The sequence below is a fragment of the Podarcis gaigeae genome, assembly GCF_964106915.1.
Source record: "Podarcis gaigeae genome assembly, chromosome: 17".
Lineage (NCBI taxonomy): Eukaryota > Metazoa > Chordata > Lepidosauria > Squamata > Lacertidae > Podarcis > Podarcis gaigeae.
This window is the reverse complement of record NC_139694.1, coordinates 32,614,026-32,635,269: the sequence shown is the minus strand read 5'-3', so window position 1 is coordinate 32,635,269 and position 21,244 is coordinate 32,614,026. Positions and strand designations below refer to the sequence as shown.

At 44.1% G+C, this 21,244-nt stretch overlaps 1 protein-coding gene across 7 annotated transcripts; it reads left to right on the top strand.

Moving 5' to 3' along the window:
• The first annotated feature begins 4,836 nt into the window (after window positions 1–4,836).
• ECSIT (ECSIT signaling integrator) lies at window positions 4,837–19,397 on the top strand. 7 transcript variants are annotated; one of them, XM_083719351.1, is made up of 8 exons: window positions 4,837–4,907; window positions 6,737–6,955; window positions 8,016–8,425; window positions 10,390–10,613; window positions 12,167–12,224; window positions 14,843–14,991; window positions 16,744–16,846; window positions 18,439–19,378. In XM_083719351.1, exons 2-8 carry the CDS (start codon window positions 6,750–6,752, stop codon window positions 18,660–18,662), a joined length of 1,374 nt encoding a protein of 457 aa, XP_083575477.1. In that variant the 5' UTR covers window positions 4,837–4,907; window positions 6,737–6,749; the 3' UTR covers window positions 18,663–19,378. The 7 variants fall into 7 exon arrangements, with proteins under 7 accessions (XP_083575477.1, XP_083575480.1, XP_083575479.1 ...); XM_083719354.1 differs by having other exon boundaries at window positions 4,842–4,898; window positions 6,737–6,947; window positions 8,011–8,425; window positions 18,439–19,397; XM_083719353.1 differs by having other exon boundaries at window positions 4,862–4,907; window positions 6,737–6,947; window positions 8,011–8,425; window positions 18,439–19,379.
• The last annotated feature ends 1,847 nt before the right edge of the window (window positions 19,398–21,244 follow it).

Sequence of the window (21,244 nt, the reverse complement as noted above, 5' to 3'; positions counted from 1 at the left end):
GTTTCTATACAGTTTCGGTAGTTCTGTCCCTATAATTGCCAAAAGAAAGGCTTTTGGTTTGTTTTTCAAATGATAAAATGATATACAGGGGTACCTCGGGTTACATACGCTTCAGGTTACATACGCTTCAGGTTACAGACTCTGCTAACCCAGAAATAGTGCTTCAGGTTAAGAACTTTGCTTCAGGATAAGAACAGAAATCGTGCTCCGGCGGCACGGAACCAGGAGGCCCCATTAGCTAAAGTGGTGCTTCAGGTTAAGAATAGTTTCAGGTTGACTACGGACCTCCAGTACGAATTAAGTACTTAACCTGAGGTACCACTGTATAATGAATTGAAATGATAGATAATGAATGGGAAAGGATCTTTAAAATAGCATAAGTAGCAATTACAAGGAACGGGCTTAAGAAGTAAGGCAAATTGCTTAGTTCCCAAGGAATCGTCTCCATTTGCTTTCATTGCATTGCATTGGCCTCTGATCTCATACGTAGACAATCTCCCTCAGGCATTTCTCTATTTATTTCATTACATACTGTACTAAATTACAGTACTAAATTTCCACCGAGAAACTCAAGGTGGCAGACATAGTCCTTCTCCTGCTCCTCCCCATTTTATCATAACGGCAACCTTGTGAGGTAGTTTGGGCTGGGAAGTGAGTGACAGGCCCAAGTTCACCCAGGAAGCTTCCCTGGGGCTGAGCAGATTTGAACCCGGGTCTCTCTCTCCCAGGTCCTAGTCCAACACTACACTGGCTCACCACACTGGCTGTTGTGGGGAATTTTATTATATATGCAGAGATTTATCAACTGTCAGAACATGCTGACAAAGTGGGCCCCTGCTCCATGAAAGCTTGTGTCATTAAAACGTGCTTCTATTTCAAGGTGAAAGTTTAAGAAGTAGATGAGCAAGCCCCTTCGCATGCCAGTTGCGCCCTCAGGCTCTCCCAAGCACCCCTGCTGCCTCAGCCCACGGGGCATAGGTGCTAACTCCCTGGGGACTTGGGTGCCTGAACACCCACAAAATTCCCCATGAAGGAGCTAAAGGTAAAGGGACGCCTGACCATTAGGTCCAGTCATGGCTGACTCTGGGGTTGCAGCGCTCATCTCACTTTATTGGCCGGGTCATGTGGCCAGCATGACTAAGCTGCTTCTGGCGAATCAGAGCAGCACATGAAAACACTGTTTACCTTCCCACCGGAGTGGTACCTATTTATCTACTTGCACTTTGATGTGCTTTCGAATTGCTAGGTTGGCAGGAGATGAAGGGGCTAGGCATCCACAAATTTTGGTGCAAGGGCCATGCACAGTGCATGGCACCCACGGTCGCAGGGCCTAGTTGGCACTCTTGCCATGGGGGAATGAAGGCACCGATGCCCGGCCATATAAGCAGCTCAGCTATCACTGCTCACTTCCTCCAAGGGCACCTGGCTTGCTGGGGTGGTGGGAAGGGAGATCATTTGCCCTGCATTACCCCTCCCTTCCTCTCTCCTTGGCATGGGCATAGCCAAGGGGAGGGGGGCAAAGAGGGGCAGCTGCCCCCCATCAAGTAAAACAATAGAAATACTTAACTGACCAATCACAGCGGCTTTGCCCCCCCCCCCACAAAGTCCTGACGATCCCCCCCAACAAAAATCCTGGTGACACCCCTACTCCCTGGGTGTCCTCACGGTGCCTTTGCAGCCTGGGAGCTGGTGGACACTGTGGAGGGGATCCCATTAACAGTGCACCCCTTTTTGAAGCATGACATTTAGACCAGGAATACACGTGCAAAATAGATTTACACAAGCCATGTTTAATCATCATCATCATTTTTAATTTGTATACCGTCTTTCTAACTTACAATACTCAAGCTGAAGAAACAAAAAATGTACATCTTGTAACAATCTAAAGGTAAAGGTACCCCTGCCCGTACGGGCCAGTCTTGACAGACTCTAGGGTTGTGCGCTCATCTCACTCTATAGGCCGGGGGCCAGCGCTGTCCGGAGACACTTCCAGGTCACGTGGCCACCGTGACAAGCTGCATCTGGCGAGCCAGCACAGCACACAGAAACGCTGTTTACTTTTCCACTAGTAAGCGGTCCCTATTTATCTACTTGCACCCGGGGGTGCTTTCGAACTGCTAGGTTGGCAGGCGCTGGGACCGAACGACGGGAGCGCACCCCGCCGCGGGGATTTGAACTGCCGACCATGCGATTGGCAAGTCCTAGGTGCTGAGGTTTTACCCACAGCGCCACCCGCGTCCCCTGTAACAATCTAATGCAATACAAAAATGTGATAATAAAACATAACTTTAAAATAGGCAACCTACATAAAAAAGTAACAATCATTAGAATAGTATAAAATAACATTAACATATAAAAGTTAAACAGAAATCCACTCAACAGTTACAATAAACCATAATCAATAAAACAACGACAAGCCACAGTATATAAAACAATACAATACAATAGCTGGAGGACTAAAGCAGGAGTACTATTCCTAACAAAAACACATTTCGAAAGCTTTCATTCTTCCTAAGAGCTAATGATAGCAAAACACTGGAGACAGGTAAACTGTAATTTAAGGGAAGAGTGGTGCGGACAACTCTGAGTGGTTGCCTTAATTGCAGGGTCAGCAAAGCGAGGCCTTGGGCAGCTGGATCCACAGAGACAACAAATCTGGGCTGTAAGGAATTTATCTCCCACTGCCTCAGTTATTGCTACAGCCATAGAGACATCCACACAGTCTGTGGCACATTCAATGGAGGCTAGATCCACCTCCTCTTTGTAAGCGCCCCCCCCCCCCGCACTTGCCATTGGCCTTATGGCCAAGAGGAGCTGCTGCTGGTCTTTTCCCACCCTTATTCCCAATGTTGTAATAATAATAATAATAATAATAATAATAATAATAATAATAATAATAATAAATTATTTATACCCCACCCATCTGGCTGGGTTTCACCAGCCACTCTGGGCCGCTTCCAACGAAACACTAAAATACAATAACCTATTAAACATTAAAAGCTTCCCTAAATAGGGCTGCCTTCAGGTGTCTTCTAAAAGTTTGGTAGTTATTTTTCTCTTTGACATCTGGTGGGAGGGCGTTCCACAGGGCGGGCGCCACTACCGAGAAGGCCCTCTGCCTGGTTCCCTGTAACTTGGCTTCTCGCAGCGAGGGGATGCCCAGAAGGCCCTCAGAACTGGACCTCAGTGTCTGGGCAGAACAATGGAGGTGGAGACACTCCTTCAGGTATACTGGACTGAGGCCGAGTATAACTGTACTGCCCTTTATTCCTGGTTTAGATCTTCAGTAGATCTCCTTCTTCCCTGGTGGTGGTGGGCAAACCTCAGGTGCCAAAATGTATTGGGCCAGCCCTGCCTCAATGGCCAAAATAACTTAACAAATGAGAGAAAGGAAAGGTCCATTTCTTTTTTTAAAGGACCCTTTTCCAAAGAAGTGTTTTATATCACATACAAAGTTGGATTTTGGGGTGTCAGTTTGTATTCCCAGTTTGAGTTATCCATTTCTCATTTGGGGGTTATAAAACTTACGTAAGCTCAACAATGTTGCCAAAGAGACCAGCTGGCTTGGAGAACTCGGAACATACCCTGAGAAGGAAGGAACACACCTGAAGGAATCGCTGACAAAATTTGCAAAGGGAAATGCCTGAAATCAGAACTTTTCAGAGACTTTACATTTTAACACTAACATTCGCAAGATTGTTCAAAACGTTTGCGCACGAAAACGTTTTCTTTTATAGTATTTGAGAAAGGCAGTCAAAGATAGTTGCATTACTTGTGATTGCAATTTAAAATAAGTGCAGTGCTTTCCAGTTTCGTGATTGTCGTCTCCCCCCCCCCCCCTACAGGATACCTGCTTTTAGAAATCGAAGTCAGCCATCTTTGGGGCTGAGGTTCGTGTGCGTGCAAATAGTTAGCCTGGACTAGGGCGCAGTCACGAAATTAAAAGACTCCCGTTCCTTGCGAGAAAAGCAATGACAAACCTAGACCGCATCTTAAAAAGCAGAGACATCACCTTGCCAACAAAGGTCCGTATAGTTAAAACTATGGTTTTCCCAGTAGTGATGTATGGAAGTGAGAGCTGCACCATAAAGAAGGCTGATCGCCAAAGAATTGATGCTTTTGAATTCTGGGGCTGGAGGAAACTCTTGAGAGTCCCATGGACTGCAAGAAGATCAAACACATCCATTCTTAAGGAAATCAGCCCTGAGTGCTCACTGGAAGGACAGATCCTGAAGCTGAGGCTCCAGGACTTTGGCCACCTCATGAGAAGAGGAGACTCCCTGGAAAAGACCCTGATGTTGGGAAAGATGGAGGGCACAAGGAGAAGGGGATGACAGAGGACGAGATGGTTGGACAGTGTTCTCGAAGCTACCAGCATGAGTTTGACCAAACTGCGGGAGGCAGTGGAAGACAGGAGGGCCTGGCGTGCTCTGGTCCAGGGGGTCACGAAGAGTCGGACACGACTAAACGACTAAACAACAACAACAACAGGATACCTGATTTTAGCCATTTTTGGGGGGAGAAGTTCGTGTGCGTGCAAATAGTTCGCCTGGACTGGGGCGCAAAATAGCGTGGGACCAGCACTGGGAGCTTCTTTCCCCCATCGCTAACCCGGCATCAGCGGCTGGCTTCCCGCCTTGCATGCACCTTGCGGGAAAGGCGCAGGGGTATCTTGCCGCAGCTGAATTGGGGCCCCTTCGGATGCGGCGCGCGGGGCAGCACCGCCGACCGCGCAGGTCCTAAGGAACCCCAGATTTCGCCGCTCGCTCCCTCGCTCGCCTCGAACCAGCTGCTTCGTTCAGGGAGGAGCTTGAGGGCGAGGCCCCGCCCTCTCCCGCTGATTGGGCAGCTTGCGAACTCTACGTCACACGGAGAGCTTTTCAAGATGGCGCTGCCCGGTAAGGGAGGTCAGTTGTGGGTGAGGGGCTACTGGGTAGGGGGGTGGCTCCGGGGAAGGAGAAAGCAGGAAGCTCCGAATAATTGACAGCCGTGGCGGTTATCCCCATAGATTATGTCCTACCATGTCATTACCGGGTTGTTGGGGTTCGTTTTTTTAAAGTAGTGTGTGAATGTCAAACACGTGTTTGTGATCACGTGTGTTGCAGCGGCTTCGAATCCCCCTCGTATGTGGCAGCGCTTCTGCAGAAACTGACCTCAAATCTCAATACCCCGGTTTTAAAAATGAGAATAGTGGCCTTGCACAAGTGAAGACCAGCCTTTCTCAACCTTGGGGTCCTCCAAGTGGTTTTGGGCTACCGACTCGCATCACCCCCAGATAGCAGGATAGTCAGGGATGGTGGGAGTTGTCATTCAGTGACACGTGGGGAACCCAAAGTTGTGGGAGGCTGAGTTTATACAGACCTGTAAATGGATAAGTAATGATAACGGTGGGAGCTATTTAACTGTCTTTGAATATTCCTGTCTGCTTGGTTGCTTCCTCATATTATCAAACTTGGCCTGTGAATGCCCTGTGGCTCCTCTCAGGAGGTAAGGAGAGGTAGGAAGGTAAATAAATAAATGTTTGCCCCAGTTAGCTTTGAATGTGTATAGTACACTAATGAATTCCAGCTGTCTTCTAGCAAGAAGAAAAACAATCTCTCAAAGGACCTGTTGATGGCATTTTCCCATTGTACTGTGGAGAGTGTATTAACTTATGGTCTGTGTGTGTGGTTTGGGAGCAGCATGGCCAGGGAAAAAACAGTGCTGTTCAAGGTTGTAAAGACTGCAGAGAGAATAATTGGGTGCGCTCTTCCCACCTTGGATCAAATCTGTGCTTCCAGGTGCCATAAGAAAGCTGCAGAGGAGTCTCTGTAGGAGTATATTGTATTTTAAAATGGGGTTTCAGAGTTTTTAGGGGTTTTTGAATGTCTTATGTAGATTTTCAATTTCATTGATCTGTATTGGACAATGACAATAAAGATATCGTATCGGAAGGTGCCTAACATATCAAGCTACCTACACTTGACATGTTTAAAGAGGGGTGCATATCAGATGGGAAAGTTTTGTACATGTTGGCATGCTGTCATAACATAATGTAGTCTAGCTCTGTAACTGTGGTTTGTTGTTTAGTCGTTTAGTCATGTCCAACTCTTTGTGACCCCATGGACCAGAGCACGCCAGGCACTTCTGTCTTCCACTGCCTCCCACAGTTTGGTCAAACTCATGCTGGTAGCTTCTTGCCATCTCATTTTTGACCTCATCTAACTTACCCGGGTTCATGGTTCTTACATTCCAGGTTCCTATGCAATATTTTTCTTTACAGCATTACTTACATTCCAGGCATATCCGCAACTGAGCGTCATTTCGGCTTTGGCCCAGCCACTTCATCAGCTCTGAATCTACTTGTACTTGTCCTCCGCTCTTCCTCAGTAGCATGTTGGACGCCTTCCGCCCTGAGGGGCTCATCTTCCAGCCTCATAACTTTTATATGCCTGTTGTCTTTGTCCATGGAGTTTTCTTGGCAGGGATACTGGAGTGGCTTGCCGGTTCCTCCTCCAGGTGGATCACGTTTGGTCAAAACTCTCCACTATGACCTGTTCTTCTTGGGTGCCCTGCTTGGCATAGTTCATAGCTTCTCTGAGTTATTCAAGCCCCTTCGCCACGGCAAGGCAGTGATCCATGAAGGGGGTAACTGTGGTAGATGAGAGTAAAAGAAAGTTATTTTCCCAGTAATGTTTTTATCCTACGATCTCTGACACTGAGCAGATTCCTGTCCTTCCCAAACTCTGTGTTTCAGGTGTAGCTGATGGATGTGGGCTGTAGCCTTTTGTCAGAAGCAGCATTTTGCTGTATTTTGCTGCCCAGTTCAGGGAAGACAGGCTGCCGCCATGAACTGCTTGTGGACGTTATTGCTGGCCCAGAAGCTCTCTGCAGGAAGGGGCACTTTGCTGATGAAGGCTGCTTCTAAGAGGGATCTCCGACAGCTTCTGAGAAGCGACTGTCTCCAGGTAAAAGTGTATCTAAGCAGTTCCCTTTTGCCTTCTTGACGGTATACTTCAGATTCACAGAAATCTGTGCCGCTTCCTAGGTTCTGGGTTAATTTGTTTGGGGTCTGATGCCTGTGATTCTGTGAAGTTTCCCGACTCATAATTCTTTGGACTTATCCACACTTCCCTTTTGTCCTCGCTTTCTAGACACAGGTCTGGACTTTTAAGCTCAGTTTCTGAGTGCTCTTTTTTCTGCCCTGGAGGTTTCCCCACTAAAACCCACTCTTTAAAGCTGAAGCATTCAGGGGTAAAGAGTGGGTTTTCACAGGGAAGGTTTCAGAGCAAAAAAGCCCCCAAACAAAGCACTCAGACATTGAAATTTTAAAGTGTGAATCGTGCCTGGAAAGCAGGGTGGATAAAAATCAATGATTTTTAAAAATAAATAAATAAATCAGATTTTTTTTTAAATTTAAATTGGATTTTTAAAATAAAATGCTTTTGGAGGGAAAATCTTTCTAAAGATAGTTTTTTATTTAAGTTACATTATAGTCCAAAGCAATTCATCAGGAAATAATAATTTTTAAAAAGTTTTTCATGTGTGCTAAAAGTCTTTTTTAAAAATCATTTAACCACATCAGTTAACAAACATAAATACATATGTTATAATGTTATTGTTTTAGTTAAATAAATGGTTTAAATTATTATTAAGGAAATGATTATTTTTCTCCTTCCAATAAAATACAGCTGAGAAGTTGTCCAAATATAAACAGTTATTAAACCTCACAATAATTTCATAATTATCTGTCACTGGCTTTCTAATTGTATAACCAAATCAATAATTTTTGATATAACTGTAAAAACTACTCTGAAAATTTATTATTCCAAAAATGAAACCTTCATCATATTAAGATTATACCAGCAAGAATGAGTCTTCCTGTTAAAAAAGAAGATTTCAATCAAATCTTACTGAGTAGTGATTTAAATCGTGATTTAAAACGATTTGGTTTAAATCAAATCCACTCTGCTAGAAAGCATGGAGGAAAGGTAAGTGTGGCTAAGCCCTTTGTTTGTTTCTCTTTCTTAGAACAGGTTGGGTACCGTGAGGAGCATTCAGGTAAGCACAGCACTTTGCACTACCACCCCTTCAAAGGGCGACGGAGACAATGACAAAGAATCCACCCAACGAGCCTTGGTGACTGTTGAAGATATCTTTGAGAGCACTACTGAAACTGCAAAGACTAAAGCCACGTTTCAGGAAGCTGTGGACATCTTCTGCAAGCGGGACATTCGCCACAGGGGGCACGTGGAATTCATCTATGCAGCGCTGAAGAAGATGCCAGAGTATGGGGTAGAGAAGGACATTAATGTCTACAACAAAATCTTGGATGTCTTCCCCAAGGAAGTATTTGTGCCTCGCAATTTCATCCAGAGGATGTTCAATCACTACCCTCGACAACAGGAGTGTGGTGTCCAGGTGCTTGAGCAGATGGAGACCTATGGTAGGCATGCAAGAGTGTCAGTAGTTTCCAAGGGGTGTGTTAATAATAATAATGTGGTTGTTTAGTCGTGTCCAACTCTTCGTGACCCCATGAACCAGAGCCCGCCAGGCACTCCTGTCTTCCACTGCCTCCCACAGTTTGGTCAAACTCATGCTGGTAGCTTCGAGAACACTATCCAACCATCTCGTCCTCTGTCGTCCCCTTCTCCTTGTGCCCTCCATCTTTCCCAACATCAGGGTCTTTTCCAGGGAGTCTTCTCTTCTCATGAGGTGACCAAAGTATTGGAGCCTCAGCTTCAGGATCTGTCCTTCCAGTGAGCACTCAGGGCTAATTTCCTTAAGAATGGATAGGTTTGATCTTCTTGCAGTCCATGGGACTCTCAAGAGTCTCCTCCAGCACCATAATTCAAAAGCATCAATTCTTCGGCGATTAGCCTTCTTTATGGACCAGCTCTCACTTCCATACATCACTACTGGGAAAATCATAGCTTTAACTATATGGACTTCTTCTTCTTCTTCTTCTTCTTCTTCTTCTTCTTCTTCTTCTTAATTATTTATTCCCCACCCATCTGGCTGAGTTTCCCCAGCCACCCCATTGAGTGTTAAAAACAATACAGCATTAAATATTAAAAACTTCCCTAAACAGGGCTGCCTTCAGATGTCTTTTAAAGATAGAATAGCTGTTTGTGATGTTGAGACTCCTATGAGTTGGCTGAAGAACTTGGCAATAGTTTTGTGTTGCATGAATCTCAAATATTGTCAACACATTGTAGGAAGGGAGCTATTAGTGAAGGGATGTACATTTTAAGTTATGTATACATTCTGTATTTATGATGAATAATCATGCACATCTCAAAGCTATCTTTTACTAGTCCTATAAAAGAAACAGTTATCTCCTCATCAGGTTTCTTCTTGTTACTCCTGACAATTATTGGTTAGCAAATCAGTATTATTTTTGGTAGTACTTGGAATTTATTTCTGTTTGATACTCTGAATGACTTTGAGGGCAATGGAATACAAATGGAAAAGTTAGGGATAGTGAGGACATTTAAGTCCCTTAAATAATGAAAACATGGACCTTTCCATCAGCCTAGGGTGATCATAAATATTTTCAAAATGCCGCATAGGTTTTCTACACAATCAGCAGAGCCTGCTGAACTAGTGTCAAACACCGCCATCCGAACAAACATAGCTGGAGAACTTAGCAGAGAGATTTTCCTTCACTTGAAGGAGTCCCGTCTTTTTACTTTGGAGGGATTGTGGACAACATAGTGTGATGGTATGGGAACCACACATGGCCCAGTGGGTCTACTCTGAGTAGATAATTTATTACGGTCAAAGACCAGCTCACATAACATAACGCAATAAAAACAGTGTTCATAAAGATAAAATATACAGATTGCAGCAATAGCTCAATAGCAACTTCAGCATTTCCCTAGTAAGCTATTTTATTCCAGAGGATGTGCCTACAAATCTGGGCACAGAATCTGGCTACCAGCCAGATCGTCTTATGATCTTTGCCTAAGAGGAGAGAATTAAGTTTAGACTTGTCCGAAAGATCGGCGAGCCTTTTCAGCAAAGGATCAATGGTGTCTCTAAGAATCTCAACATAAAAAGGACAGCTAAAAAAATATATGTTCCAGGCTTCCTATTTCCCCTAATGGGCAGGTGCAAAGTCTCCATAGCCCAGTGTAATTCTTTATACTGTTAATGTGTGGTACTGGAACATTATGGGGTGAGAGTGGTGGGGAAGTGGCGCTTGTGTCTCATAGTGAGCTCTGAAGGACCAAGCAGTATAGATCATGTGCCCTTAAGTTTCAGCTTCAGCAATTAAAATGGTCCCCCGCTGAATCGCTAAGTACAGCCTCCAGTCCGGGGTCCAGACACTTGGAGTCATATTTCGTGAGTGGGGAAGGGAGATCCTGCCACACTCATCACAGGCTTGTCATTCTTCTTGCTCTGAAGGTATCATGCCGAACAAGGAGACAAAGCTTCTGCTCCTCCGGATCTTTGGGGACAAGAGCCACCCGGTGAGGAAATACCAGAGGATCATGTACTGGTTTCCGAAATTCAAGCACATCAACCCTCACCCAGTTCCAGATCCTCTGCCAAAGGACCCTGTAGACCTGGCAAGGCTGGGCCTGCAGAGAATTGCAGCTGACTTGGATGGCAAGGTGACCGTATACCAGGTAGGTTGAGGCACTCTGAGATCCTGGCAGCGCAAGAGACCCTATGCTCTGCAGCCTGAAATGATGATAGCATTGCGAGGGAAGAATGGAAAGCTGTATCAGCTCATCTCATTCCAGCACTGGTTCCTTTGGATGAGGTGTCCCTATAATTGTGTGCCAGTGCTTCCGAATTTTGTAATAGGAAAACACAGAATCTTGTGAGTTAGGATCTTGGCGTTTTGTAATACAGTGGTGCCCCGCAAGATGAACGCCTCGCAAGACGGAAAACCCGCTAGACGAAAGGGTTTTCCGTTTTGGAGGTGCTTCGCAAAACAAATTTCCTATGGGCTTGCTTCGTAAGATGAAAATGTCTTGCGAGTTCCTGCGGTTCCCCCCCTTCCCCCCTTTTTCTAAGCCGCTAAGCCGCTTATCAGCTGATCCGCTAAGCCGCTTATCAGCTGATCCGCTTATCAGCTGATCCGTTAAGCCGCTTATCAGCTGATCCGCTAAGCCGCTAATGGGCTTGCTTCGCAAGACGAAAAAACCGCAAGACAAAGAGACTCGCGGAACGGATTCTTTTCATCTTGCGAGGCAACACTGTAACTACATCCCCATCTCTTTCTGTGCAGCTGGATTCCTCAAACTCGGGCAGACCTTTGGCATTTGTGGTCTATCAGGCTAATAGTGCAGGTCCAGTCCTTTGGGCACTAAATTTGAAAAAAAAATATTCAGGAAGCATTTGCAAAAAGTAACTTGGCGAAGGAGTCTATGTCTTGTTTCTCCCTCCTGGGAAAAAAATATGCTGTGTGTTTGCATCACATTGAAACCAGTGAGACTTGGAACACGTTATTTCAAAAGGGTTGGTTAGGCTTTCTCTAGTTGACACCTTTTATTTGAAGCACTTTCCTCTTAATGTTTTGCACAGATTCCCAAAGGAGTTTTGTGAGAATGTTTGTGGTTTCATTTTTTTAAAAAAAGTTTCTTGTCAGTCTGCTTACAAAGGGGTAAGGAAAGCCATGCAGCCAGTATTCCTCTTCTCCTGGTTTCTTAGTAAGAAATAAACCTGCTCCATTCAATGAGTGTCAAAAAACTGAAGTCTTAGGCACTGATTTTTTTTTTAATGTTAAATTTAATTATATATCTCTGTATTTTATTCTGTGAACCGCCCTGGGATCTCTTGATGTATATAAATTAAATTAATATTTTATTTTATTTTTAAACACATTGGATGAGTTGTGTTTTTAGGTTTTCCTGTTTCGTACTCACTTTGAAACCTCACTATAGTGTATGCTTAACCCACTCTGCTGATATTTCCATATCCCTAACCACAAAATACCTGGCTGTATTTCTGCTGGATAGGCGGTGGAATTCCCACTCTCCTCTTCACTGCAGAATTAGAAGTTTTAAAAATGTCTCTGTTAATTTAGAGCTCGTAAACTTGGGGTTTGGCTGTTAAACACTTAATTTGTTAGAGCAGTGAGGGCAGACTGTTTGTATAATTCCTGGTTTGGGGAGGGTTCTTGGCTGGAGGAGGAAATGGCCAATTAATAATAAAGCTATCTTAATGTTTTCAGCTGCCTCATTCAGAGATTTTGGACTCTGGAAAAACAATTGACCACCCGCATATTGTAGGTACTTAACCCCTTTCCATTATTCCTTTATGTTGAGTGGATAATAGCTGTGTTCTGGAGCGGAAGGGAGCAGGCAAGCTATAAAGGAGGCAGAAATGGATGCACTCATAGGGCTATGGTATGCTTCAGTTGAACAGGGTTGTGAAGAGCAGGTGTTTCTGGTGTGAATTATGCTATCTTAATATTTACCGTATTTTTCGTTCCATAGGACGCACTTTTTTCTCCTAAAAAGTAAGGGGAAATGTCTGTGCGTCTTATGGAGCGGATGCCTACGGATGGCGGGGGGATCTGCTGCCGTCGCGAGCAGAGGATCCATGGTTCCCCTTCCTTCCCTCCTCTGTCGCTTGCATTGAAGCAGCGAAGCGGGAGAGGAGCGGCTTACATGAGTGTAAGTGGCTCCTGTCTGGTTGGCTGCTTTAAAGCAAGCATGCTCTCTTTCCCTACTTTGCTCCCCGCTCAGCTGGCTGAATAGCAGCAAAGCTTTTCAGCTCGCTGAGCCGGGGAGGAGGGAGAGAAGGAGAGCCTGCTTGCTTTAAAGGTGCAAAGCAGGAGAGGAGAGGAGCCACTTACACAGGTGTAAGCTGCTCCTGTCCGGTTGGCTCCTTTAAAGCAACCGTGCTCTCTTTCCCTCTCTTCCTCCCCGACTCAGCAAGCTGAAAAGCTCCTTCTCCACACACCCCACACATGCTCTTTGTCCCTTCAGTGTTTTTCCTTCCCTCCCCACTTAAAACGTGGTTACAAAGCACGGATCCACATGGATCCTATGATCCTCAGGGTTTTTGCATTGGGTCACCCCAAGTTCACCATCAGATCACATAGCATGACCATGACTACAGCCTGCATCAAAAAATCATGCGTCCACTGTTTTGTGGGGCCGCAATGGCGCAAAAACGTGGTTACAAACACGGATCCACATGGATTCTCAGGACTGGGCTACCCCAAACTCACCGTCAAATCACATGTCTGTAGCCACAGCATGAACCACAAAAATCATACATCCACTGTTTTGTCCATATCTAAAACTAGGTGCGGCTTATGGTCAGGTGCGCCTTAAAATACGGTAACTCAGAATTGAACAAAGGGTGGACCAGCCAAAGTGTTGCCCGTTGTCTTCATATAGACCATCACTTGACTCCTTGGGGCTGTGTGATATCCTTTTATGCACTGAGTGACTTCTGTATCTTGAAGGGCATGAAATTCCAAAGCTTGGGAGGGTAATAAATCAACTTTAGAATCATCATCGTTTATTTCATTTCTATATCACTTTATAGTTGTTTTTTTAAATCTCAGAGCAGTTTGCAACCTACATTAAAACATCAAATAAAAAAAAATCCAGAATAAAACATTACTGAAGAAAGTCAAGTGCACATTCAAAGCAACATAATTTAACAGGAGACTAAAATATTATCTTAAAGATTTCAAAATAAAACATTACAAAAGAGGTCAGCTACAGAATGCACATTTAATGCTGCAAAGTTAGCAATAAATTTTATCTTAAAGATTTTCAAAGCAAACATTATCAAAAGAAATCAGATATAAAATGCACATTTAAAACAGCATAATTAGCAAGAGAATAAAGTATTATAAGCATAGAACATAGCTGCTGCTGTTGTTGCTGCCATACCTGCCAGTGGAGGCTCAATGATCTGAGAGACCATCAAAAGGGTCTCTGGCCTCTTCAGTAATCTCAGCTTTTGTAGTTGGAGTCAGAGCCACATCCTCCCAGACCAGGTGGGAAAAGGCCAGCAAGGCAGGGAACAGGTATTCCAAGTCTCGCAGCCAAGATGGTCATCATAGAATATTATTGTCATTTACATGCATCCCATGTCTCCACTTCTTACTGCTATGACATTAGACAACTTAACACTTGGGGAAATCCTTCTAAGCTTTCTAGCTATCTCAGCAACTTCTCTTCTCCCAGTGAACTAGGATCAAAAACCCAAGTGAATACAACATTTTGTTTGATGGCAAAAGTGCTGTCTGTTTTTTAAATTAGTTTTTATTGGGGGTTTTTGTGTTACAAAGCAAACAGATAAACAGGGACCAGTGCCTCTGTTGTCTCCACTTTCAATTCATAGCTTTTTTCGCAGTTCGTTTACATTTGGTGTGAGACATTTTTGTCATAGACAGTTGGGGGGGGGGAGAGAGATGGGGGTATTGTTCTTTCATTCTATTGCAAAAGTGCTGTGTTAAGGAGGGAAAAAAGTAAGTTTACAAAATTTCTTCAAACTACAATACTTGGCCTGCCAGAATACTTTAGTAACAGTAAGCATGGTAAAGAACCCCAAAGGGAGGGATGGGCCCAGCGTTTGGTTATTGGTGGAAATAGTTTTAAGAGTCCTGGGTCTAGAAATTCCACCCTTTAACCTGTAGGAGTCCTGCCCAAGTTCCTTGGCTTCTGCTTCCATCTCCCTGCTTTCCATTCTTCATCAGAAACAACACCAAAAAAAGCCATGCGGTGACTCTTTGCTATTGTTTAGTTCATAACAGATGTGCATATCAGATCCACCTTTCCCTCCAGTGAAACCATGTCCTTTTCAAGCATTATTTTTGATATTACTGTGATACCTAACCATTGGTTTATAACCTTTTCCTTTATCTATACTTTTCCCCTTTTAGGAATCCAGAGCCCTGACCAGCAATCGCTCCTGGCTCACCACAATACAGACAGGCCTGTTTTTGTTGAAGGCCCCTTCCGCTTGTGGCTGAAGGAGATGTGTGTTTATTACTATGTGCTCAGGGCAGAGCTGTTGCCTCGAGAAGAAAGGGTAAATGGCATGTCCTTTCTCCCAACTCCCCTTTGTAGGCCTGTTGGAGGACCTGTAAGATCACTGTGCTGTAGTGCTTCAGCAGAAAAGGAACTTGCCTTGGGAAAACTGAGAGCTGGGATAGTACTGTTTGTATTTTGTTTTGGGGGGAGAGATGGTGATATGTCTGTGGGTTGGGGAGGTTGGTGATTCAGAACATTTAAAATAATAATATAATAATAATAATAATAATAATAATTAAAAAAAATTATTTATACCCCGCTCTCCCCAGCCAAGACCGGCCTCAGGGCGGCTAACAACCAGTAATAAAAACGAGTTGATTAAAATACAATTTAAAAGATTAAGATACAACATTAAAATATTAGGGTGCAATCTCTTCATAGGAGGAGAAAGGGAAAAGAAAGTGGGGGAGGGAATGAAACTGATTCTAAGCCAAAGGCCAGGTGGAACAACTCTGTCTTACAGGCCCTGCGGAAAGAGATCAGATACCGCAGAGCCCTGGTCTCAAGAGACAGAGCATTCCACCAGGCTGGAGCCAGTGTTGAGAAGGCCCTGGCTCTGGTTGAGGCTAATCTAACTTCCTTAGGGCCCGGGACCTCTAGGGTGTTGCTAAGGTCCTTAAGGTCCTCCATGGGGCATACCAGGAGAGGCGGTCCCGTAGGTACAAGGATAATGGATAAAATGGATAATATATTCCTAGTGCTTTAGACTTTCTGCAGCTTAGAAAGGATTTAAGAAATGGTTGTAATCTCACTTGAGGCATCTTTAAAGGAAATTGGGTATTGGGTGCTTTTGCTGAATTTAAGGAACCAGACAAGATCGTCAATGGGACTTTTCAGAAATTGAACACGTTAAACAAATACTGTATTATTAAGTCTAGCCCTGTTTAATAAGCCATCTCTACATTTGTGTTCACTGCACGGTGGAATGTGCATTGAATATGCACTGGAGCAAGCACAGCCAAAAGTGCTGGTGCATATGGCAGCGGGAAGGAACAGAAAGAGACAGAGAAATCTTGGCTGTGTGGGGAAAGGAGGGTTTCCACTTGCAGGAGCAGAAGAGGAACAAGAAGCCTGACTTTGCAAACTTAGTTTAACAAGGGAAAGTCTTGTGATCTAGAGAAAGCAAATGGGGAGTTGCTGCTTGCTTAATGCAGAGAAGATTCCCTCCCCTCATAATACAGAATAAGGTGGTACCTTGGGTTAAGTACTTAATTTGTTCTGGAGGTCCGTTCTTAACCTGAAACTGTTCTTAACCTGAAGCACCATTTTAGCTAATGGGGCTTCCTGATGCTGCCGCCATGCAATTTCTGTTCTCATCCTGAAGCAAAGTTCTTAACCTGAGGTACTATTTCTGGGTTAGTGGAGTCTGTAACTTGAAGCGTATATAACCTGAAGCCTGTGTAACCCGAGGTACCACTGTACTGAGAGAGCATATTTGAGGAGTTATACAGACTTCAGCAAGGACAGTTCAAGCACTGCCAGTCAAGTAAGGTTTGGGCTGGGCAAGTTGACCATTGGAAGTGAATGAGAAAGAAACATATCACTCTTAACTGCACTGTAGTATCCTCAGAAGCTGTGCATAGATATGTTATGCACAAGTAGGCCTGATCCTGCTCTTCTATGGAATATGTCTTGTTGGGGTGTGGGTGCTAATTCGAAACGCCAGGGTTCGTGTTCTTTGCAGCTAGGTCAATTTGTTGGCTATGAAAGTAATACAGTCTCTCTCTCCCCCTGCTTCTTTTCACAAAAGGAAGAAGTGATTGACCCAGAAAGGAATTTCTACTACCCTATGCACCTGGATATTGATCTGGAACGGGATCTTTGGGATGATTATGAATTTGACATAGATGAAGGTAGTTGCCGTTCCTGTCGTTTTATTCTTTTTTATCATTAATGTGGTAGAAGCGCTCCAGGGTAAGAGGAGACAATTTGGGCCATTCCATAAGAATTTGCCCTGCTGGATCAGACCAGAAGTGACTTAATGAGATGCTTACTGGAAGCCTCCAAGCAGGCATGAGTGCAACACCACTCTTCCTACTTGTGAGTTCTTGCAACTGGTATTCAGTGTCATACTACCTGCAACACCATCACAGCTAGCCGTGTTGCTGACATTTTCTTTTTTCTTTCCCCCCCCAAATTTTTAAATTGTTTTTCAGAATTTCAAAACAGACAAACAGACATACATACATCCTGTTTAAATCTTGGTAACATTATTAAGTGACTTCCCCAAATCCCCTTGGTTGAATTTCATTTTATATCAGCATAACAGTTTTCCAAAATCCATTTTCTCAAAAAATTAACTTGATCACTTAACATCTTTCATTCTTTCTAATTTAACTTTAAACTTAAATCTTATCCTTACATATTTGAATCCTAAGCCTATCTATTATTTGCAAGCTTTTCCAGTTAAGTTATCGTAACATATTTAGCTAAATAGTCTTTAAATTTCATCCATTCTTCCTGATACTCCTCCTCCTTCTGGCCGCGGACTCTTCCAGTCAGGTCGGCCAGCTCCGAAAAGTCCATCATCTTCATCTGCCAATCTTCCATATGCTGCCAACATTTTCTGAGATTATCTTGGAACATGGTGTTGATTGGGAGCTAGTGGACTTGAAAACAGGAGCTATTGCCAGCCGTGCAAATTCCTCCCTTTTGTATTCTGTTGAAGTTGCTCAACCTCTCATCTTATGTTGGCTCTAATGAAAACATGGGGTCAAATTCTGCACAGACTCCCATGCACGTGGCACTGTAGGAGGCTACAATCTTGTTACAGTCTTTGATTGGGCAGAGCTATAATTAATTTGGCAGTCAGCGACCAGCAAGTAGTCTATACAGTGGTACCTTTGGTTAAGAACTTAATTTGTTCCGGAGGTCCGTTCTTAATTTGAAACTGTTCTTAACCTGAAGCACCACTTTAGCTAATGGGGCCTCCTGCTGCGCCGCCAGAGCAAGATATCTGTTCTTATCCTGGAGCAAAGTTCTTAACCTGAAGCACTGTTTCTGGGTTAGCGGAGTCTGTAACCTGAAGCGTATGTAACCCGAGGTACCACTGTATAAGGAATAAGAAAAATGCCAAAGAAATGTGGGACAGTCTTGCAGCAGTACATATTAGAAAAGAGTCGGCGTCTGCATTGACGTTTTTCAAGCAGCTGTACCAGATGAATTTTGCAGCCTGGTGGTGATTTGGCAGCACACTTGAGACATCTGGAGGCAATACATGGCGAATTAATTTGAAAGGTAGGTGCTCAGATAGGAAAGTAACTAAGGCATTTGGGCTGGATAAAGAACAGAGCTAGGGATGTTTGGAGTCTCACGTCTGGTTGCTGAGCAGGGCTTCTCGTTCTACCCAATGTATGCAAGATCACTGCTGAGATTCTTTGCTTTCACTTCTTATTTCTTTTCCTGTTTCAAAATAATGACGCTGTTCTTTGTGCTTTCCCCGTAGTTGAAGAGGGCCCTGTATTTGCCATGTGTATGGCAGGGGCAGGAGACCAGGCCACCTTGGCCAAGTGGATTGTGGGTCTTCAGAAAACAAACCCAGTTTTGCGTCAGACGCCGGTTGTCTTCCGTCTCACCCCTGGGCCCCGGGAGCTACAGTCAGGCACCAACTTGGATGACGATAGTGAAGAGGAGATGGCGGAAGCTCAACGCCTCAACAGAGATCTTTGAGCACATGTTTTAGTTTTCAACAGAGGTCTTTAATTTATTAATTCATTTAACTTCGTGCTTTAAATCCCAGGATGCTAGTGCAATCATTCCTACAAATGATCGGAGGAATTTTGGGTTCAGTCTTGATTGCTTGGTGTATTGAGGGCACCTGCTCTTCAACAAAGCACCTCTCCTCTCAGCTGCAACACTTAACATCAAACACCTGTGGACAGAGTTGACACCTTTGCTATAACAGCAGCAGAGGAATGTTGCATCCCCTTTTGGAAAAGTTTTCCCCCAGATAAACTTTCAGATCAAAAGTTGATACCTTTAAAAATCGCTGCTGTTCTTTCAATTGTCTGAGAGGCTGCAGTGAGCTTCCCTGTGTTCCCTTCTGTGGCGTTTTCTTTTTAGAAATCCACTTTCCTTGAGTTCTTTCTGATGGTTTTGTAACAGCGTTTTAAGTGACAGAGCCTCCATTCTTTGACTACAATTCTTCACTTCCTTATCACTGCAGCCCTGGCAGTTAGATGAACTGAGCTTTTCTTCCTCTCATTGACCTGATGCTGGAATTAGAAGGTTTGGTACTCTATGAGTATTTGTCAGTGGTAAGGATAAAAAGTCTGTGGGTTGTTTTTCCTGATGTGATGCTGCTTTTGTACCTCCCTCCCAGCACCACTGTCTTTGTGTAATATATGCTAGCATTAAAAAAAAAAAGTCAAATCTCATGTGTGTGTAGAATTTAATTTAAAGCTTTAATACAGGCTGGTTATGTTTATTTTATTTTATTATTTCCTAGCACCTCGTGTACACGTGGTCGGGCATGAGTGGAACGTGTGTAAATGCCTGTATAGTTGTACCTTGGAAGTTGAACAGAATCCGTTCCGGAAGTCCGTTTGACTTCCAAAACGTTTGGAAACCAAAGCACGGCTTCTGATTGGCTGCAGGAAGCTTCTGCGGCCAATCAGAAGCCACGCTGGACATCCAGCTTCCGAAAATCGTTCGAAACCTGAAACACTCACTTCTAGGTTTCAGTCGTTTGAGAGCCAATTTTTTCGGGAGCCAAGGCATTTGAGATCCAAGGTACGACTGTAGTTGTTGGTTTGAGCAAGGCTTTTGACCACAAGCAAGTGACCCTAATACAGAGTCACTTCCATTTCAGTTTCAGTTTTCAGAAAACTCTACCATATGGAGTAAGAATAGTGGAAGAGACCCTAGGGATCAATGAACAAGAAGCCACACAAGTTAAAACCCTGTTGTAAAGCAACAGCTCCAGCCCCAGGAGAGGAAAGGACATTAATTTAATATTCAACTGGATAAAAGTCAGGTGTAGACTATAAGTCACGGCTTTTAAATGAGCATGGATGTGAATTGTGATTTATTACTTTATTTAATAAAATGTATACATCGCTTGATTGTAGAAAAACCTCCAAGATGTTTACAAAAAGAATAAAACAAGAATGTTTTCAGTAAAAACAGTTTAAAATAGCTATTTACAACATTCATAAATGGATAATTTGTGGATCCTGCGGACTGAGGAAGTCGTCTCACTTTACCCCATGGGTAGGCATCTCCTTGGCAGCCCCATCTCCCTCATGCCCCCTCTACATAGGTAAAGGTAAAGGGACCCCTGACCATTAGGTCCAGTCGTGACCAACTCTGGAGTTGCAGTGCTCATCTCACTTTATTGGCCGAGGGAGTCGGCGTACAGCTTCCAGGTCATGTGGCCAGCTTAACTAAGCCGCTTCTGGCGAACCAGAGCAGCGCACGGAAACGCTGTTTACCTTCCCGCCAGAGTGGTCCCTGTTTATCTACTTGCACTTTAACATGCTTTCGAACTGCTAGGTTGGCAGGAGCAGGGACTCAACGGGAGCTCACCTCGTTGCGGGGATTCGAACCGCCGACCTTTTGATCGGCAAGTCCTAGGCTCCACAGCGCCACCTGCATCCCAATTGCAAACATACTGTTGTTTAATTGTTTAGAAATATCATTAAAAACACAAATTTCACAGGAAAATGAGACCCAGCAAAACTCCTCTTTTTGCAAGTAGGGGGCAGGGGGGGGCAAGTAGGGGGGGGGGAGAGAATCACGCCTGTTGCATAATCACACCCTAAATGCAGTGGTTCTCCTAAGGATGTGGTGTTGCCACACTAGTGTGGCAGGAGAGGAGGAGGGCAATTATAAAGTAGCAGTGTTGATTTAAAACCCCAGACAAGGAAATACTTGGATACAATTATAGAGATAGGGTAAATTCAGGAAATGGGGTAATGGGCATTGCAAGGAAGAAAGAAAAATGCTTTATTTGACAGAAAGCAAAGAAGGGATTCGAAGGAGGGGAATAACGGGAGAAACGAATTAAAAGGAGAGCAGACTAAAACAGTGTTTCCCAACCTTGTGCCTCCAGATGTTTTTGGCCTACAACTCCCATCATCCCTGACCACTGGTCTTGCTAGCTAGGGATGATGGGAGTTGTAGGCCAAAAACATCTGGAGGCACAAGGTTGGGAAACACTGGACTAAAAGGCAAAATTGAGAAGGTTCGTATAACACGCCCCAATGTATAAGATGCCCCTTATTTTTAGGGACTCCAATTTAAGAAATCCT